This window comes from Pseudomyrmex gracilis, unplaced genomic scaffold, assembly GCF_002006095.1.
Source record: "Pseudomyrmex gracilis isolate BER0280 unplaced genomic scaffold, ASM200609v1 scaffold_1, whole genome shotgun sequence".
Classification (NCBI taxonomy): Eukaryota; Metazoa; Arthropoda; class Insecta; order Hymenoptera; family Formicidae; genus Pseudomyrmex; species Pseudomyrmex gracilis.
The window spans coordinates 1,818,386-1,838,899 of NW_018020585.1; the positions used below are offsets into that span (position 1 = coordinate 1,818,386).

Here is a 20,514-nt window from a genome sequence, read left to right on the forward strand (position 1 = left end):
ACCTGAAATTATTATCTTAATCTTTTGCCGTCAGGTCTCATTTAGAGAACCCGACGATGGTGATCTCTGGTCAACCGAAAAACGAGAAACGTCAGTACAATCGACGAATCAAAGACAGGAAACGATGACCGTGAAGGCTCAAATTCACAGATCCCAAAGTCCACCCAGAAAGAACTCGGAAGCTGCGAGAAAGACGAGTATCGACTACGCGCGAAAGATCAGTGTTGATCGAAAGGTGACGGACAGAAAAACGTCTTCGGCACAAGAAATAAAAAGAACCAGCATGAACAAAAGTAACGTGCAAAATAATTTCACTAATGTGCTAAGCGAGCTGAAGAACAGAAAGAGCAGCGTGGACAGCAATCTTTCGAATTCGAGCAATAATAAAGGCGTTCCACCACCTCCGCCGATGCCCCCTCCATTGGAATCTCACGATCCATCAGAATCCAGACCATTCCTCGATCCGTACGGGAGAGCGAAGACAGTGCGCATTGGAAAGTGGAGGTATATTTATATAAAATCCAAATATAATTAAACAAAGTATGTGTTTTAATGTGTGTGATTGAATTTGTCAAGTCTTTAATTCTCTTTCTTCGATTATTATTGCAAATTAGGTGGCCACCACCCAGTGACTCGAATGAGGCTCAAGGACAAGACAGTTTCATAGAATTCAAGATGCGTCAGCAGCAACAACGTAAGATAACGCCACAGTATCAGGAATACGACCAAGGCGAAGGTGAACCCTCTGTGACGGAAGGTGGTGTCGAATGGGAAGAATTCGAGATCGAGAACATCGTCAGTAACGAAGATCGATCGACGGCCACTCATCCATCGGGAACCAAACACGAGACCAAACACGAGAATGGATACAAAGAAGAAGGAGAAAAGAAATCTAAAAAGAAATCTAAGTAACTAGATAATTTATTTCGAAATTATTTGTGAATATATTTATAAGAGAAAAAAATGCAATGTGATGCAAATTGTCAAATTTTTTCACAGATCGGCCTTGGATGTGGGCGCGCAGAGACCGTCGCCAGGAAGCATAGGGAAGTTGAAGCTGAGCTCGGAGATGAGACAGAGATTGGAAAAGGTGACGGCAAATCATAGTGTGAGATCGACGAAAACGGCTGAGAAACCCGCTCTTCCGCGGGAAGATGGAAAAGTGAAACGATTGGAGGATAACAGAAAACTTCTGTTGGAACAACAACTAGGTAATTAGATCTTTTTTTGGACATAAAAAAAAAAACTATAGAAAAAAGTTCAAAATAAAGATATCTTGAAGAGATATATTATTTACCGAATAAAATTTTAAGGTGGCAGATGGGACGATTACGCCTCTACCGCTGATGACACTCAAAGCGTCACTTCTAAGGGCACAACCGATATGATGACGCAAGCTCAAGTAGTTAGGACACAAATCGAGAGAATGGAACGACCTGTACCGCCTCCACCACCTGTCACACCACCGCAGCCTCCAAGTCCAAGAGGCGGCAGTGTGTATAGCAATAGGTAACGACGTCAAGTACACGTTAAATTTTTTCATGAAAATTCATCCTTGAGACATAATTTGAATGAGCAATTAGCAATAATTTGAATTAGCAGATTCAACAAAGTTAAAAAAATATTTTATGCATTTTTCAGTCAATCGGGTGTACCTCAACCACGATCACCACCAGCGCCGATCGAGCCGAAAACTCGTGACTCCTTCCGCACGTCTCCGGATTCCGAGGTCTTCGATCATTTCTCCAAGAGTCAGATGTTCAGCCAAAGTCGTGACGTCTTCGTTACGCAGCAACATTTGCGCGACAGTCACGACTATCGGCACGAGTACGAAAAGTGTCGCGCTCAAGACGTCAAATCCAAAGATTTTTATTCGAAAGACAGCACCGATATGGCAAGTTCGGCGCGCGATCGCAGCTCCGATTTCGACTCGCGTCGCGATTTGAATTCCGAGATTTTCGACTCGAAATACGCGTTCGATGGATCGAACGGTAAACGCGATCCTTTCGGCATGACGCGAGACGTGTCTCCCAAATCGCGGGATAGTTTTGGAATGCCGTCGCCACGTGACTTCGGCGTCATTCCGAACACAAGAGAATCCTTCACCGTCGCACGACACAGTTTTAATAAACTGGATCAGGAAGCGGAGAGACGATCGAGCGTGGCTTCGACCTATCGCACGGACAAAATGGAGAGAATCGAGATCCAGGAATGGCCGGAATTCCTCAAACCAGTATTACCACCGGCGGATAAACCGGAGATTGAGAAAGTGCAAGAGATAGTGAATACCAAACTCTATCCGCAAACCTCCAACGCACATTTTACGTACAACAGAGTCACATGGACCTTGAGAGTCAAGAAAGAGGTTTTCGCGCCGAATGAAACCCTGAACAGTCCTCTGGCGTTACATTTGGTATTCTGCCAGGTTGCTTACGATGTGTTGGCGACTTCCAGCATAAGAATCGCCAAGGAGGATCGACAAAACATGCTGAAAATGCTGGACAATTACGGCGTGACACTGGACAATCTTCAAAGCACACAGCACAAGATTACAATTAAGAAAAACATCGTAGACATAGCGAAGCAGTGGCCGTTGTACTTCGCTAGGATATTCCCTGTATCAGTAAGTTCTCATTTTGTTTCTTTACAGTATTTCCGCTTAAAGCGGAAACGTTCTGAAAAACATCAGATAGCAATTTTAACTTCAGTAATTTAAATTTCAGCAAATAAACTTTATTTTCGATTTCTGTTGCAGATCGGTCCGCAGCATCCGGAGACACAACACGTGGCGGTGTCGCATCACGGACTTCGGTTGATCAAACGCACCCCTAACGGCGATCTCGTGATCCTGGAGACTCTTCCGCTCGAGGATATCGTTTCCGTGAATTCTTCTAGAGCGGGTGTGTGTGTCTTGCAGATCGCGTCGGGCATCAGATTACCTCTTCACACGAATCGCGCCCCGCAATTGGCAGAGATGATCAGCAAATACATCAGACTGGTGAGTGCGCCTAACTTAGTGTCTCTTCCACATTTGGTCGAATCAAGCGCGCTGATCCGCGACCAATTAGCAGTTAATGGTCGGCTCGGAAATCATAACGGCACGATGTGCGTCGCAATCTGTAACGAGGCAACCGCGGGTAACGCCTAGTGTAAATTGCCGTTTCCAGTCACTGGTCATATATGCTGGCCAATGCCTCCTCTCCTGCGCGTCTTCTTTTTTTTTTTTCTTCCTCTCCTCCTATTATATCTTCTCCCTTTTTCCGCCGTTCAAGAGAACGTCGAAATCAGCGATCCGTTGCCGACTTTGCGCTCGATGCTTCTATTCTTTCTCGTCTTTGACTGAAATTGCGTAATATCTTCGACTTCTTGCGAAAAATGATTCTTCTCAAGCACCGTTCTCATCGGCATTCTTTTTGTCGTCGTGTAATCGTTCGTGAAAAAGGAATGTTTCAATTCTTCTTGAGCGTCCGTCAATCTTTTTGTCATATTTTCGTGTCGTCGATAATATCCAAAGAAAACTGAAGACACAAGTTTCTTCTGTGTTCGATTCTAGGAATATCTTGCATCTGTCTTTAGTGTATTACAGATAGGAAATAGCAGAATAGATTTTTGTGCGCGCGCGCGCGCGCGCGTGCAGGAAGGAAGGAGGTGGATGAGACTCGTCTCTTTATGTCTTGTGCAAACCGAGAGAGATCGGATTTCTCATAACACGCGTTATACGTGTTCATCAGATACACCTGCATGCATCGTCGCCACACGCAATTCAAGAAGCAGATCATTCAGCGTGACGACCAGATATGTCGATGGTTGGGTGTAAGAGAATTACTGAGAACTCTGCGATTCTCATCAATGCGTACAATAGTTGTTGAGACTGTGCCAAAGCGATCGCTTTGTATTTTTTATGCGGTCTTACCGTGCTCGCAGAAAAGTCAGTTTACTAAAAAAAAAAAAAAAGAAAAAATATATAAGCACAAGATACTCGAATTTCTTTAAAGAGATTCCGAGTTCATGTAACTTTACTGAAAGCAGCTTCCCCTCACGCTACGCGAACACCGGAAGCGCTTTGAATTGCTAATGCGCAAGACGATTCTCATTATTTTTTTTTTTTTTTTTTTTTCACTACCGCATTGGCCTAAAATTTTTTTTTGTTTCTCCCGTCACTTCGGCCCTTAAAAACAATTTAAAATCTTAGATGTCTCCTTTGTAAGAAATAATAGAAAGCACACTTCGTAATATGTATTTCCGGTTTTATGTAATAAACAACACAACAACAATTTCAGTTTCACCGACTCGTGCATTCCGTGCGTTCTAACATGACATTCTTCGCAGTTGGAATTACGGAACAAAAACCTATACGGAAAAATAGAAAATGTAAGATTGGAAAGAGTTTCCTCCCTCTTCCCCTTCCTCATATCGCCGGCAACCGGTCTCTGTAAAAAAAAAAAAAAACGTATCGAGCAAAACGATTTCGGAAACGGATTCCGGATCGCGGAAAATGATATTTTGTTCTTCGAACCGGTGCGAGAAAAATGTTGTTCCGTGACGTGAATCGCGCGGAAGGCATGTGTGCGGATTGAGAAAGTAGTAATATATTTCTCTACTGACAGAATCAGCGTAAATTTCTTTCTCCAACACAAATAAATAGCCTTTGCAAAATGAAATAACACTTTTCTCTTAAAAAAATTTAAATTTAAATTTATTTAAATATTTATAATCTTATATAGTGTAATAAAATACAGTTAAAGTGAAAAATTGTAGAAGAGAAAATTTTAGATATGCGTTGATGATACATGTGCGCGAAAGGCCGCGAGATCCCCAGTTTTAAAGGGCTTTACGGATAATCGGTCGTTTCCGTTAGCGGCAGGTGCGTCGCACAAATGTGTGAACAACCGAAAGTTGTTTTCACAGGACTTCGAAAATTCCCGGGTTTGCTCTTCAATAAAGACGGAAAAATTAAAATCGTAATAGAAAGACGTGGGATTCAAGATTTTACTCTGACGTCCGCCATCGAGTCACAAATCACAATAATCTCGCATAATGAGCTATCGCTTCCGACTTTTTCCTCCCTCTCTTCCGGTTCCGATTTCTATTTCATTGCTGTGTTCATGATGCACATTTTCGCGTGGAATCGCTATTGTAGACTCTATACAACAGATTTCCGTCCGTTGCTATAAAAATAGAAATTTTTTACGAATCCCCTGAATAACTCATTCTTTGAGAAAAACACATTGGGAAAAAGCAATATATATTTCTAAGTTGCAAATGAAAAAAAAAAATTGACCTTATAAGACAAATTTTTTTTCCAAATCAAAAATACAAATACGCAAGTTTTAATTGTCATATATAATTGTGTAAATGAATTTTAACATTTACTTTGAATGTAACTACAAAATAAGTTTAAGTAAGTTTTTTTAGCTTTGAAACATATGAAGAAACCTCCAAAACTTATCGCTCGACAGGATTTCAGAGATCACAGGTGTCTTCTCGTTTAAGCGAGCAAAGCGCTTCTGTGCGCCTCACGCCTTTTCTCATTATATGTATATTATTCGACAATCGAGAACGTACGTTCCGATCGAACAAGATCGAGCAGCGTAAAGAGCATCTCACCGGTAAGAGCGGCATCGCATGATTTTCCATACCTAGCGTGCGCCATGCATACCTCGAAACTTCGATGGTGGGGCCCGACCCAGATATCCGTCTTCCGAAGGGGCAACCGGCTAACAGAATACAACCGGCAGGGAACGTATCATGGTATACCTGCGAATCGGAAGCCTTGCGGCTGCGGCTCTTCAGTTCATCGACTGCTGCCGTGCCGTACGGTGTAGCGTATCGCAATACGCTTGCATCCGTACTTTACGGCTTACTCGTGTACAATCCTGACGTACGTACGACGAAGAGAAGATTGGTCAATCTAATAATTCGCTTGTGCAAGAAACAGACATCCGATACCGTCACGCGAAGCGAATTGCCCAACTAAATAGCAGTGACATTTTCTTGAAAAGTGAAAACTTTTGAAATTATTTTTTTTTTTTCGGAGAAAAAAAATCCAGAACGAATAATCAAAATAAAGTTCTGATAGTTTTCAAGTTGACATCCGCAACCAAACGAGAAAGAACACAAGTGCGTCTTTTTTTCACAACTAATCGAGTCGAAAGAAATAACACGCGCCGCGCTGAATGAATATTTTTATCACCAAGTATGAATTGTTATTGAAAGCCGGTTCTCTAGTGCGACACCAGCCATATATATAATCGTGCCGATCGCAAGTGTATTGAGAGACATGACATCACCGAGCGAGCTCTTAACTTAAAGACGTCGCAGTTCGTCTGGCAAGGTTAATATAATGATAATAATCACATTAATGTACGGTTCTTCGCTTCGAATGTATAGTTAATCAGCGGCCATTATTCTCTCGCAGGCGGGATGTGCCTTTCACACTCCGTGTAAAAACTACGGCGTAAAAACAGTATATGGTGTGCACCACGTAATGATGAACGGAACGCGATGGCGATTGCACGATCGTTAACGTTCTTGAACGAGTAAGGTTGGAAGGGCCTCACACTTATGTAAGCGAGATATGATGCTCCCCGCCTGTTGTTTTCTTCTTCACAACTCGTCTCTCAACAACCGTCAAGATGATAGTCATCCATCGGTAGAAGAACACGTTATTTTACTGGCAAGTTTCTTCGCCGAGTGATTTCACACCTAAACTTAAACTAAACGTGCGCGAAACAACGACGTTGTAAAATTTTCAAATATATTCAAGTAAAATTTGAAACTAAACTCTCTTGTGTTAACGAAAAACTCCGTTTGCTCGCATCCGAAGCTGGTGTGAAGATCAAGTGTGCGGTTTCTAAGAAAGCATGAAAGCTTTCTCGCTTGTGTCGTGACAGGGAGAGTTTGTTGGCGCGAGGTAATTATAACTAAAAGTGCGCATTGTTCCGGCCGATCCCACGAGAATCTTCTTCCGGGCGTTTCTCACGATGTTCCACGGACGGTCCTTCATCCGTGATCTACATTCTTCGGAAAATCCGAGTGAAAATACTGATTGTTTGAAAGTAGAAAAATACTACGTGTAGAATCTGCTCGCGCGCAAGGACTTAATAACCATCATAAATACGCGCCGCAGATACGTCTCTAATTACATCGTACGTGCCTTAACATATGCCTTTTATCGAGGGTACATCACCCAATTTTGTCGACATGGAGAGAGAAGTGTCCGATACGGAAGGTGTGTTTTCCAGAAAGCTTATCAGCAACTGGGCCGAGTTGCCAACGACGTTGAGACGTCGACAGAAACATCGTCCGGATATTCTGAATCAATTCACCGACTACTCCGAGTCTTCGGAGAGCGAACTGCACAAATTCGAACCGCGATCTGTCAGCAACGTGCAGCGAATGCGTCGTTCCGACTTTTTGCGAAAAGATCTCGGACAGAAAAATTATTTTGATCTGCGAAAAGAGACGAGGAGGCAGAAACCGTCGACAGCTGAAAATTTCTGGAATCGTCTGGACGAGAACTGTTGGAAACACTACGAGAATCAGGCGTATCGAAAAAAGATGAACTTCGTAAGCAAGCAGGAAGTGAGAAATTTCTCCGACGAAGATCGTAAGACGAACTCTCCCGACAGTCTTCTGATGAAGTCTTCCGAGTCTGAATTGAGCAGCGACGAATACGGACACACCGATGATTCGGGAGCGTTTCTGGAACAGGCTTCTCATCTGGACAAGGTATGCAAGTCGAGAAAAAGCAGTTTCATCAAGTTTTTTGCGAAAGATAGCAATAAGGAGAAAAAAAAGTTGGACTCCGATTATTTAGATGTGAATAAGAACATCAGACAAAGTCCAGATTCTCTCAAGAAGGAGCACTTCAGTCAACAGAAGTTCGAATACGAAAACATTCCTCGAATAGACGTATCCAAGTTGGATCAAAAGTCATTCCTGCATCCAATCGCGCGTACGAACGAACGTCAGCTGACCATCGAACAACTGAGGATCGAAGAAGGCTGCGAGCTGAGAAACTCCAAGAACGCGACAGACGCGACGAATGATCGAGAGACGAAACAGCAGAAATCGAAGGACGTGGATACGAAGACGGGTGACATGATTCAGGGGTTTTATGAAGACGAGCAAATGATGGAAAGTATCTGTGAACGTAAAATGGCGAAGATGGAGACCATCACGGAGGAAAATAACACGGACAACAGCAAACTGAGCGTTCGGGAGATTTTGAAGAGATTTGAAGAGCTCAGAACGCAATCGGATTCGTTGACACCGTGCAATGAGAACGAGACGCAGATCGAGGAGAAGGCGAGCGATAAGACACTGAACACCATTCAGGAAACCTTGAAGAAGCTAGACGAGAAAGTAAAAAATTATCAGGTCTATTTGTCATATTTTATTATTACTATCTGTGTGTCTCTCTAGAAATATTTGATTATCCGATAGAAAAATTCTATCTTGCAGGAAACGATTATAAATATCACTTGATAATCGTAAGAGAGAAAACTTGTTTTCATGTCTTATATAAAAGACGACACTTCAATAAGCGTTTTTCACAGTTTGACGGATGCTAGCTTATGTTTTCTTTATTGTCGTATTTGTTACTTTCCGTTTTTTTGTGCCCGATTCGCACCTTCCTTCTATTTCGCGCGCACTTCTTCACGTAGTCATATCTCGCTAATAACCGCAGTGATTGCCAAACTCGCTCTCTACTAGTTAAAATGCGGAAGCTTTTGATTTTCGTCGCGAAAGAAGCCGACAACGCACGAGTGAGCGTGTTCTTTGATCTCGCCGCTTCGCTCGAATGAACATTTTTTTTTTTTTCGCCAATTTCATTACCCATACATTTTAACATTACACTCACACGTTTTAATTCTCTCCGCGTAAAGTAAAAGGCTCAAATAGCTGTTGATGGCGCCGCGAGTTTTTGATGGGCCATTAGAGAGCGACGACGACACTTGCTGCATTTGCTCGGATGGTCGGCGCGGCAACCGCATCGACATCTCTCGTCGCGTCTCGGTGCATTAACGTCTATATGGGTCAGGGTCGACATCTGCTTATCTCTCTCGCACGCGCGTTCTCCGCGTCTCCACCGATTCCGAAGTATATTAAGAAGATATCCCCCCGGTGCTACCTTGCGACGAGAACGTGCACCACACCTCATATAACGGAATTCCAATTTGTCTATCGGAATCTCGATAATGATGAGGCTTTTTTTGTGACTTTTATTGAGAAAAAGTGGAGAAATTGGATATTGAATTAGATATCGTTTTATCCTCCGTGTAAGATACTTCCATAATTATAAAAAATTTATATATATATTATACGCTCATCTCGTTGAGAGAGTTATTAAAAGCATTAGCCGTCCAGTTCCTATTCCTGACTTCACTAGATTTCTCTTCCTGAATCACACACGAAAGCGCTTCGACATCAGTTTTACGATATTTTTTTTTTTTTTTTTGTCGTGCGCGCAGATATGAGTTCTCTATTTGTTAACTGTGATGCGCGCCGATAGATGAACTATTTCTCACGTCCGTCATCTCAATCGATCTCCCAGGAGAGAAGAAAAACTAATTTGTAACGCGCGCACATCGTCAAGTTTCTAAAGTGCAGTTTCATCGATTTGTATTTATATATATGATATATAAAGATATTAAGAAATATAAGTTGTGAGATAACTGTGTGTGTGTGTGTGTGTGTCGTAACCCACTTTCCGTTCTGCAAATTCTTTTAATCGACGAAAGCAGGAAGAAGCGAGGAAAAGAAATATCCTGTTTCTCTGGTACGTGTCTTGTCAATTTTTTTGTCAAAATATTGATATCCTGGCGGACATAGAAGGAGAGAGAGCGCGACAGGAGCGACTCGAGAAATCGCGTGCAGTCGATGCTAATTTACGTATCACTCATTTTCTTCTTATTTTCTTCGAGAAGTTTGAAACAAAAAAAAAAAAATAGCGACATCTGATGGTCGGTATCGGCCGCATTCCAGTAGCAGATTGCGGTACGCGGAATGGAAGGAGAGAAACCCGTTTACTTGCGTGCTAAGATCGATGTTTCGCGCCGCGCGATAGGAATCGGGGAAGAGGAGGAAATAATACTTTAAACACACGGCGCGCGGAAATTGGGAGAAACAGAGAAGTGCGGAAAATTGACTCGCTTATCAGCTGCAAATGAGGGATTATTTGTGACAGTAATAGGCAATAGAAGAGTTTTTTTTTTTTTTTATTTCAATTACGTCGCATACCGATGGTTATTGCGTATTATTTTAATCACGATGTGTGATATTGCAGTTTTCAAATGATTACTCAACCGAAGATTTTGTAATAAAAAAAAAAAAAAAAAAAAAAAGAGGAACTTTTTACATTCAAGATTATTCAACCAACGCCAACCAATGCGAATTATCTATTCGAATTGCAGATTAACCAGAAGCAGCCACTTCAGAAGATCAATCATCACGAAAATCACGTATCCCAAATCACAAAGACGATACAGTCACAAACGAATCACGTGAATCACATTCAGCATCATAATCATTCTGGTCACGTAATTTCCGAACACGAGAATCACGTACCGATCGGTCGCGTGCCCAACCACGTGTCCGTCGTCAACCAAGCGAATCATCAGAAAAACTTACAGAACCAGCGACTGAGTCCGAGCCAGGAATGGCGTCAGCCGGACGACAACGTCAGACTCCAGGAGGACAACATTTACGAGACCGGGCCGGTGGTCAACGACGGCAAGCACTCCTTGCTGCAGTATGCCATGTTGAATTTCCGTCAAAGCACAGAAAAGTGAGTCAAACACATTTTTTTTTTTCAGACTACTGTTGTATTAATTTATGCAACACAATATATCTGTAACCCGAATTAAAAAAATATACACATGAATATCTTTTTCATGCCGAAATTTATAGAATTAATTTCTCTCTGAAAGAAATCCGTTAAAAAAAAAATATGTAAATATGTAAATATGTATCAAAAAATATGTGATTATGCCTTTCTAAATTCCCGTTGATACCCGAAGTCATGTGTGCGAACTCGTTGACTGCATGCGAAATTAATGCGAGGCAACTATTAACGGTGTTGCGCAAGCTAGCCGTGTTGAGAAAGCATAACGCAGTCGGCGTAAGATATCGGTCCGACGTGCAGTACTATGGTGTCTTTTTCTTGTTCTTCACTTCGCGTTAAAACCGAAAGGCTTATCACACGCGATGCTGGCAAACGGGAGAGTTAAAGAACGACAATGCGTGTCCAACAGATTCGAGATGTTGAAGACCGCGGACGGATCGATCAGCGGGTCTCTCAAAGTGATCGAGTCATTGAAGAGCAAAAAAAAGAACAAGAAAGGCAAAGGCCAGCAGGACAGCACCGAGTGGACCTGGAAGGAACAGGTGGACCTCGTCAAGTATTCCACAGTTCCCATCGAACAGAGCTTGCTCAGGTTAGATGCGGATTTGAGCGTTTTAGCCGTGGAGTGTTTCCTCTGTTTGATGAGATACATGGGGGATCAACCACTGCCGCCTGAGATCAGTGAAGTCAAGTGCGTCTACACGATCCTCATGGTACGATTATATTTCAAATCAAAAACAAAATCGTATTCTCACTTCTTTTTTTAAGAAGTAAATAAATAAAAATTTTCAAATAAATAAATTTTCAAATAAATAAATTTTCAAATAAAAAATATTCGCGTTCTATGTTTTCACGTATTTGCACAGCATTGTCACAAATACGAGCAACTCCGCGACGAGGTCTATTGCCAGTTAATGAAGCAAACTACCAATAACAAGAGCCCAAATCCGGAGAGTTGCCAACGTGGCTGGCGGATATTCAGCATCATCGCCGCGTACTTTACGTGCAGCGAGGGTCTGAAGCCCTACTTGACCAAATACCTCGAAACGGCGGCGTACGACAAGCGTCGCGCTTATCACGGTACCGCGATGGTCTGTCTGCAGAATCTCAGAAAGACCGTGAAATATGGCGGACGTAAGAATGTGCCCAGCGTGGAGGAAATCATGGCGATCAGCGCGGGCAGAAACGCGAAGAGGCAGATCTACCGGCTGCCCGGCGGTACCGAAAGAGTCATTAACACGAAATGCACGACCGTCGTTCAGGACGTTATAGAAGAAATGTGCAATGTCATCTCAGTGAGAAATCCTCACGAGATGGACGAGTTCTCATTGTACTGTATCGTCGATGGTGATGCGTTTACCATGCCATTGGCCAGGGACGAGTACGTCTTGGATGTGACCACGGAGCTTCAGAAAAATCACCAAGTGTTCTATTTAATATTTTGCAGGTAAAATCTTTTTTTTACAATATTACAAATTTATGTAATATGGTTTTTTTAACTGACGTATTTTCTTTCAATTTTCTCGCAGATCTGTTTGGTACTATCCTCTTCGATTGGATGCGGCATTGTACATAGAAGTTGTTTTCAATCAAATCGCTCCCGACTACCTGGAAGGACTTCTATTAGTTCTGCCTGGAGAACACTTATCTCAAGAAGTAATTGTAAGTATTGAGGTTTTTTTACCGAAGTGATAAATGAGTATTTAATGACGAGCATGTTTTTGTAGTATGACATGGCACAAATCGCGGCGTTGCTGCACAGAGCGGCTGACATGGCGCATGAACCCGCGACAAAGGAGATTAAGTACTTATTGCCAAAACCGGCGCTCAGCTTGAGAGAACCCAGACCACAGCAGTGGTCCAACATGGTCCAGCAAGCCTGGAACAACGTTCAACTTTCCTCGGCGGCTAGTTGCAAAGCTCAAGTGCTCGGTAAGTGCTTTGAACGAGATCGAAAATTTTTGATATTGCCTCTCAAAACAATTTTTTTTTTTTTAGAAAATAATTATTTTAACTGTAATAAAATGTTAAAAAACATGTTAAAAAACACGCATGTTCAAAATAACGTTATTTTTATACTGCATCGCAAATTATTTACGTTCGTGTGCAAACGCTATGTAGAAAGAGAAAGTTTACTTTTCTTTTTTTTTTTTTTCAAGTTATTTAATTTTATATTTATGTGTGTGTGAGATACAAAACTGATTTAAACAATAAAACTTCAAAAATTACATATTTTTAAAATATATATATATATACTTTCTGTGTTTTTTTCAGAAATATTATCTAAGTGGCCGCTTTTCGGCTCAAGTTTCTTTGCGGTAAAAAGAGTGCCCGAGGGCAAGGAAAAGGGCGCTGATCATATTCTCGCTTTGAATCGGCACGGAGTGCATTTTATAGATCTAATTACGCATGTAAGTAGCTACTTCCGGAAGTTTTTATCTCTTCTCTCGTAACAGCATTTCTCTTCTGACACATACAATTATTTCTTACCTTTTAGGAGACATTGTACCATTATCCTTATTCCGAGGTGATCTCCACCAGAAAGGTCAAATCTGAGGAGGGCACGCTTTATCTCGACATGAAATGTGGCAATTTAATGCAGCAGCGTATCACCAGACTGCAGACGGAACAAGCCCACGAAATTTCTCGTCTGATCAGACAGTACATCACCATGGAACAAAGAGCGTCCAACGCTCAGAGTGCCGGCGTCGGGCTCGGCATGAGATAAGTTTTTTTGTTACGCAACGTCCTTCCTTCGCGACATACGATTAGGATTAGCCAATCCGTTGAGCCCGTAATTAAATTAAACCTTTTCCGTTCACTATATCACAGAAAGGCCTTGAATGAAACAACCTTGTCTAATACATAGCTTGTGTTACATGATATTTTCAATGTCACTTGCGTTAAATACGAAGTACCAACCTTAATGTTTAAGCTACATAGGGTACCAGGTAGGATAATCTCGCTCCAACGTACTTGTCCGGGCCGCGACGGACGACGGTATTGTTGCAAATTCTTCAAGGATATTCGTAGGACTCGCTGGAAGGAAGGATCGTAAAAGAACAAATGCTCAAGTATCTAAGCCGTCCATATCAGGCGACTTGATAGCATTTTTTAACTTTTAACGACTTGGACTTTTGTATAGCATTTATTTATGTTAAAGAAATCTCTCATACAAAAAAACACAAACAGATAAAAAATATGCGCGGATATGAAGATTACTATCGTCGCGATGGTAACATTAACACACGTCTGATCAATGTTTTGAACAGGAAGACTAACAATAATTATTACGTTATCAATAGAAGATTATTAATAGTAATTGTACGTATGCTACATATATATATTATAAATATATATATAGAGATGTGAATGACGATATTAACTTTGTGTTAAAATTTATATGTATATAAAAAATACGTTGTTGTTCTTTTTGCTTTTTCCTCGCTACTTCGACTGTCACAGGTTTTGTTGAATAGAACACATCTCGAAGCGATACAATTACAGACCAATAACATGCAACGACATCGAAAAATATTTATTAAACTTTTCATGATTATCGCGAACCCCTGTGATAGTCGTTCTTTTTTTCATTTTATATCTTACTCTCTAATAATTTTTTATAATTATTACGTAAATGCTATTTTTGGCACCTCGCGCACACGTGCTTGGTACACGATAATAGTTCGAGATTTCTGTTTCTATTCTTTTGATTTTAAACAGAGTTTTCGAACAAATATACGGTTAAAAATGGATAAAAAAAAAAAATTATTTTACTAGTCCTGAGAGAGAAGTTAAATTTTACTGTGCTCAGGACTAGGTCGTGGTGTGCTCGATTTTGCATCTTGTGGCCAGTTACTTGCAGTGTGTCGAACGTATCCGGGATCGGTTGGCGACGACGGTATCCTCGCGGTTTGCGTTCCAGTGGACTTCAATACGCCGAAATATTCTTCCAACATCTCAATTTCGTCTCTGGATCTCTCACGTCCTCTGGATCGAAAGTCTTTAGGTGGCGGAGGTGCGTTGAAGAACACATCGCGATGATGACTTCTCCCGGATGACAAACCGCGCATTCTGATGGGCACGTTGTCGTACTGGCTGTTGTCCGAATATCTGCTCGCGTTCAAACGAAATCATGTTTATGAGTCCGCGTTAAGTAAATCGGGAGTCTTGAATCATAAATTCGAGGAAATTACGCAATTCTTACTTATGACTCAAACTGGACTCATCAAATCACCTGTAGTTGTCGAGCGCGTCATCGACGTCTCGCTCAACCTTCATGATCTTCACGCTCGGATTGACGATCTTTGCAAACAACGGGTCTCCCTTTTCGTATTCCGTTGGAAATCGCGGCGTGTCGATCTCGTCGATCGGTCGTTGATAAATGTCCCGACTCTTGTACGTTATTCTGGACTCATCGATTCTGCGATCGGGATCGCGCGCGCTCGCACGGAGCGTTTCGGTCTCTCGATATCTCTGCGGGTCACGCAGGACGCGACCGTTCTCGAAATTCTGCGTGTATTCTCTCGGTTCCTGATCGCCACGAAGCTCGCGATCATTCCGAGAGTTTCGCGGATGAGTTTCGGATAATTCCTGTTGCGATCTCGCGGAATCGGGATGACGATCGTCCGCCTTCTGAAAACCGTCGTTCACACGACCGTTTTTGTCCTCGGGAATATTAACGACGGTCGTTTTCGGCTTCGATTTTGCGTCCTCATCGGTAATTACGGGCGCTATCTGAGATTTTCCTGTGACATTTTGAAAAAAAAAAAAACGTTACATACAAGTAGGAGAAATGTCTGATTACAGGCTTCAACCCTTTACGGACCACAAAAATGATCTGCGAGCCGGACAGACTGAATCTGTCGACGCGACTTTCGCGAATATCTCCGCAAACATTCAATATTTTTTCCAGGTCTTTTACTTATGTCTGTCTGTGAAGGGTTAAAACTATTTACATACGCAACAGCAGTAGAAAAACAAAAATAATATACGCGAAACAAAATTTCGATTTAATTGCATTAAATTGTTCGTCAATTTACCTTGATCTCTTCCAATAATTCGTGCCTCATCTTGCTTGTCTTTCTTGCGAGATGGGGCCATTAGCAAATCTCCGATAAACACCAGCGCTGTGAGCAAGCACAGTGCGCCCAAAACTGCAGCATTGTCGACCAGGTCATCAGGAACGCTGTCGATCGATGCCAGCGATAAGGCGCCAACTATTCCGAAGAGAATCACACCCAATCCAAGTAAGAAGATTTCCTGTGAATTTGCAATTAGACGTTGTAATTTAAGATATTTTTATCACACACTTCTACGCGAGAGTCCGCCGTTTATCATTTACGCTCTATTTACGTTCTGCACAACCGATTGATCATCGCGCGAATATAAGAAATTAATCTACGTGTAATACTTTCTTAGAAGATATACAGGAAATATATACGTATATACTAATGTTATGCAGTCCGTTCAAGATCGGCCCAGCCTCAGTTATGAATCACTAAACGAGCTACATTACGCGTGTTTCGATCGACCAAGGCCTGCGATTGTGCACGTTGTCGCAAGCCGCAACACGCGCGCAGTATAAGAATATATTCGTATCCTTGGCCCCTCAATGACATCTTTGCGTCGCGCTACTGCCGATTTTCTCACGCTATCGCCGAGATTTACGTGGTACACATTTTCACTCTGCCAACCAACCTCGGAATAAATTAAATACGCCTGAGATGAATGCCGGTGTGTCGAGATAAATTCTGCTCCTCGCATTTTTCTGACAGATTTGTTTTCACTCGCAATGGCGCGTTGTTCTGATTTTGATTTTCCGCGCAATACTCGCGTATTGTCATGTAAAATCCGAGAAGAAAGAGTAATGTAAATCTTTTCTTTTTAAAATAAACGTTTTGACACCGTTTTCAGTAGACTTTAGAAGTCAACTTTCTTTTTTTTTTTTTTTTGTACAAAAGAAGCAAGAATACACGCGTTGACACATGTCGCACCATTGGTTAATCGAGAAAAGAAAGCAGCTGTACGTTGAAATTAAGTGCGATTTGAAAAAAATCTTTTGAAAAAATAAATACGTCTCGATTATCCGTGTAAGTTACTGTGTTTTTTTTTTTTTTTTTCTAATCTCTTCGTATAATCGAGTGTTTCCTGTAGCATCCCTACCCATTCGCGCAGTCAACGTATTGAAGACGTGTTACGAAACGCGACTACGACGCGTGCCTCTTTTTCGCATGAGAAAAAGAAAGCAATTACGTCTTACCGTCTTACGGCCGCGAAGTTCCCCGGTGGCCGCCGCGATCAAAAGACCTGTCGTTATGATCGTATATCCGCCGCAGGTCGCCGTTGCGAGAGCAGCGCCTAAATCATTCACGGAAATCAAGAAATGAGTAATACAAAACGTCAAATGTAGAGAATATATCGCGTGAATCATTAAAAAAATGTCTACCTATGCTGCCCCATGTCACGTTGTTCAGCAACGACCACTCCCTGCTACGATATCTCAGGTAATGAAACACCCTTCGGCTCTCATCGTCCGTCACTCTGAGCGCAACGACGCAAGCGATGCACAGAAGCTGTAATTTCAATAGTTTTTCTAAGATCGTCTTCTTTTTTTTTTTTTTGATCAGACAACAAGATATTGCAATTGTGTGATTCAAGGTTACATTGATCTTTGACTTGTGGTAAACACCAGATGTGATCGAGCACATGTATTTGGAAATTAATTTAAAAAGTCATCTTTTTATAATTCACATGTTAATGTTTTTTTATTAAAATATGATTTAGCGTAATATGTAAAAAACCACGATAACAGATTAAAGACTACACATTTTACGTACCACTTCGATTATTCTGATGAACACCTTGCGATTCCACATGATGCGATTATTTAAAAAACGGTGAAACCAAACGAGCAACTAGAGAAATGGAGAAGCGGCTGTTTGCGAAAGTGTTGTCTCTTTTCGGCGAAGCATTACGTGATTTCTCAGGCTAATAACAAAACCTACTCATTTTACTTTTGAAACGCCACTAATCACTAAGTCACAGTAAACAGGTTGTTTTTTGCTATGTTTTAACAAATGTTCTTGGAGATCTAGAGTGAGAAAAAAAAGCGAGAGAAACAAAAAGGTAAAATCTAACAATTTGCTCATTTACATTTATTTATTGTCAGGTTTTTGTTATGTTCTGACGGATGTTTAGAGTAGAAAAACAAATCTTGTGACATCTTTCTAATAAACGTTCATCGTAAATTAGAATTGTAAGATTTCAGAAATTTCAAAAGTTGACAACGCGCGCGTGACACAACGAAATAAAATACTATTTTTACGACGAATAAATAATTTTTGTGCAAACGTCTATAAATAAATTTTTATCTTCTCTCTTTCACAATATAAATAAAAAAAAGTATTTTTCTAACAAGCAAAATTATTATTAGTTCAAGTCGCTTGGAACGGACTCGCTATCGCTAAACGTTTTAGTGACCGTTCGATAATGGGAACCAGTGTATTATCACCTGCGACAGTTTACGATGGAATCGCAAAACAGAGTTTCTCGCCGCGACGCGCTCGAGCAACGACTGAAGAGATATTATAGCCGAAGGTGGAGGAGTTAGTTGCGCTCAGGTTGTGGCGTGTGTCATGTAATAAGGACTGTCTGCATGCGAACGACAAGTAACAATGCTATTATCACACGGCGCAATGGCGCAGGACGATGCGAATTCACGGAAATATGTCATGGAAAAGCTCGTCGCGCTCCTCGTACCTTGAACCCGTTCGCAACACGTTAAATTTCGCTACTGTCTTCGATCTCTCGCGACACTACTGCGGGTATACCTCTTAATTGCGTGAGAACGGAAGAAACAATTTCACGTTTTTCAATACGTACGAATACTCTTTTATCTTTTAGTACTTTTTTTTGAAAAGCATGACATATCTCTCTCTTGTAAAACTTTTTGGTAAAATTTTTGGTAAAATTTTTATTTATAGTAAAAGAGAGAGATCTAGAGAGAAAGAGAGAGAGAATTGATCTTCAGATAAATAAAATACATATCAACTTTTTAATAAATATAATAAATATTATATGTACGATTTTTTGTATTTATTTCTGTATAAAATTTTTTCTCTGCAAAATTATACAGAGACTCGCAATAATTCAATTCGGCGAGAGGAGAAACAGCTTCCAGGCGTATCTATGTGAGACTGTCTGTACGCGGAAACTTAATGTTGCAGAAATATAATTATGAAATCACGTCGTCGTAAGCCATTGTTGTGTGAAATCGAACACATGCGTGTTTGACTTTAAAAACCGACAAAAATTCAACGATTCAAAAGGAAATTTTTTACTGCACTTTTTAGTTAGCTAATCGCTACGATATGTAAAACACAACGTATAGCAATGTAATACTAGTCTCGCTGCTTATTCTCTTGCTTGTAGTCGCTCGTCGGCTAACAGTTGGTCGATTGGGCGACCATAACAATTATCGATGAGCAAGTCGAATCGTCGTCAGTCCGTTGAATGAAACAAAAGACGTTGTCATAAATAAACATAAGGCGCGCTTTGCTGATAATAATGGAAATTAAAATATAAAACTAAATATATAAACGGTAACAAGCCGTTCGCTGAATGTTGTGCGGAAATATGTGTATATATATATATATATATATATATATATATAAGTGTTCACGTGTAAGGTTTTGCAATATTTTAAAATTACTTAGGGGGATATACGGTATCTCTCATATATGAGATGCAAATATAGCATCTTGTACGAATTTAAGAATTGAAATCTCAATTCCAAAACTCACGTGTAAGAGTTACACATAAACACGTGTATATATATATATATATATATATATGTATATACACACATTTTCCGCATAACATCCAGCGAACGGCTCTTATTACCGTTTATATATTTCTAGTTTAAACTTCAATTCACGATAGAATGAGACAAAAGAACGAAAACAAATTCCGGACCACAATAAGATTGTGTTTAGAGAACGCGCGCGCTCTATCAGCGTACTTCTATCTTTATTTTACATTTAAGAAGCGATAAAGATAGAATGATAGCAAATAGCGCAATAGCTTTGACACAGCCAAAAGGTCTACCACTCTAATTCAACAGAGAATTGAAATCAGACGAGTGCGAAAATAACATCCATTGTTGCCGATTTTCTGCGTTGTGATTGGCTGAACGGATCGACATGCGATGATAGTCAAAAGAGGAAAATCGAAAGAGTGTCGAAGGGGAAGGTATTTCATTCGACGTATTCCGACAAAGAAACGAAGGGTGGAGAATAAGTGCCTTGTGCGCGGTGAGCGGACGAAAAAACAAAGAGAACCTCCCTTCGTCCCTTACTAGCTAACCTGCTATTCGTCAGTCCTGACGCAGTCAAATTGAAACTTCTGTCTTTTGCGGTCGTTGCTACTTGGTTTCGCAAGTTCGTCGCAGTTGTATTTGGGAATACGTAAATTGCTGACAAAGATTCGAGTTAATAGAAAAAACAAATTGTGTACATGTATACATATATAAATATATCATTATACGTGTGTGCGTAAATTATTAGTCTATACATGACTGATCGACTAGTCTATACATGAAGTTGCCAAATCAGTTGATATATCGACTTATTAATCGGAATTTATCGGGATCGCGTTGATGCCAG

General features: G+C 40.9%; 2 protein-coding genes and 1 long non-coding RNA gene across 7 annotated transcripts in view; 2 read left to right on the forward strand and 1 right to left on the reverse strand.

Moving 5' to 3' along the window:
* The window catches only part of LOC109852859 (unconventional myosin-XV), a 32,312-nt gene extending 18,082 nt beyond the window's left edge, over nucleotides 1–14,230 (forward strand). For all 4 annotated transcript variants that reach the window (XM_020424426.1, XM_020424412.1, XM_020424419.1 and 1 more), the window contains 13 exons: nucleotides 35–504; nucleotides 615–908; nucleotides 1,000–1,211; nucleotides 1,314–1,509; nucleotides 1,642–2,623; nucleotides 2,756–2,998; nucleotides 10,419–10,792; nucleotides 11,259–11,562; nucleotides 11,716–12,296; nucleotides 12,379–12,511; nucleotides 12,577–12,781; nucleotides 13,124–13,260; nucleotides 13,347–14,230. In XM_020424426.1, the coding sequence (XP_020280015.1) occupies nucleotides 35–504; nucleotides 615–908; nucleotides 1,000–1,211; nucleotides 1,314–1,509; nucleotides 1,642–2,623; nucleotides 2,756–2,998; nucleotides 10,419–10,792; nucleotides 11,259–11,562; nucleotides 11,716–12,296; nucleotides 12,379–12,511; nucleotides 12,577–12,781; nucleotides 13,124–13,260; nucleotides 13,347–13,577 (4,362 nt within the window). In that variant the 3' untranslated portion in view covers nucleotides 13,578–14,230. The remainder of the gene's footprint in view (nucleotides 1–34; nucleotides 505–614; nucleotides 909–999; nucleotides 1,212–1,313; nucleotides 1,510–1,641; nucleotides 2,624–2,755; nucleotides 2,999–10,418; nucleotides 10,793–11,258; nucleotides 11,563–11,715; nucleotides 12,297–12,378; nucleotides 12,512–12,576; nucleotides 12,782–13,123; nucleotides 13,261–13,346) is intronic.
* Nucleotides 14,231–14,333: 103 nt separating this feature from the next.
* Nucleotides 14,334–18,406, reverse strand: LOC109852880. 2 transcript variants are annotated; one of them, XM_020424443.1, is made up of 7 exons: nucleotides 18,363–18,406; nucleotides 17,689–17,766; nucleotides 17,298–17,424; nucleotides 17,112–17,209; nucleotides 15,892–16,111; nucleotides 15,087–15,597; nucleotides 14,334–14,962 (listed from the first exon to the last, which is right to left on the reverse strand). In XM_020424443.1, the coding sequence occupies exons 2-7, from the start codon at nucleotides 17,725–17,727 to the stop codon at nucleotides 14,644–14,646; spliced, it is 1,314 nt and encodes a 437-aa protein (XP_020280032.1). In that variant the 5' UTR covers nucleotides 17,728–17,766; nucleotides 18,363–18,406; the 3' UTR covers nucleotides 14,334–14,643. The 2 variants fall into 2 exon arrangements, with proteins under 2 accessions (XP_020280032.1, XP_020280040.1); XM_020424451.1 differs by lacking the exons at nucleotides 17,112–17,209; nucleotides 17,298–17,424; nucleotides 17,689–17,766; nucleotides 18,363–18,406 and adding an exon at nucleotides 16,550–16,745.
* Nucleotides 17,270–18,369, forward strand: LOC109852896. Its single transcript, XR_002250050.1, has 3 exons — nucleotides 17,270–17,355; nucleotides 17,664–17,977; nucleotides 18,285–18,369. It is a non-coding gene; the product is annotated as an uncharacterized LOC109852896 (long non-coding RNA).
* Nucleotides 18,407–20,514: the final 2,108 nt, after the last annotated feature.

Excerpts from the sequence above, each read along its gene's own strand:
- LOC109852880 (XM_020424443.1), bottom strand. The coding sequence starts at position 17,727 with ATGTGGAATCGCAAGGTGTTCATCAGAATAATCGAAGTG. Across the intron at positions 17,425-17,688 it reads TCATCAGAATAATCGAAGTG|CTTCTGTGCATCGCTTGCGT; the intron begins GTACGTAAAATG and ends TTGAAATTACAG. Across the intron at positions 14,963-15,086 it reads GACGCGCTCGACAACTACAG|ATATTCGGACAACAGCCAGT; the intron begins GTGATTTGATGA and ends GAACGCGAGCAG.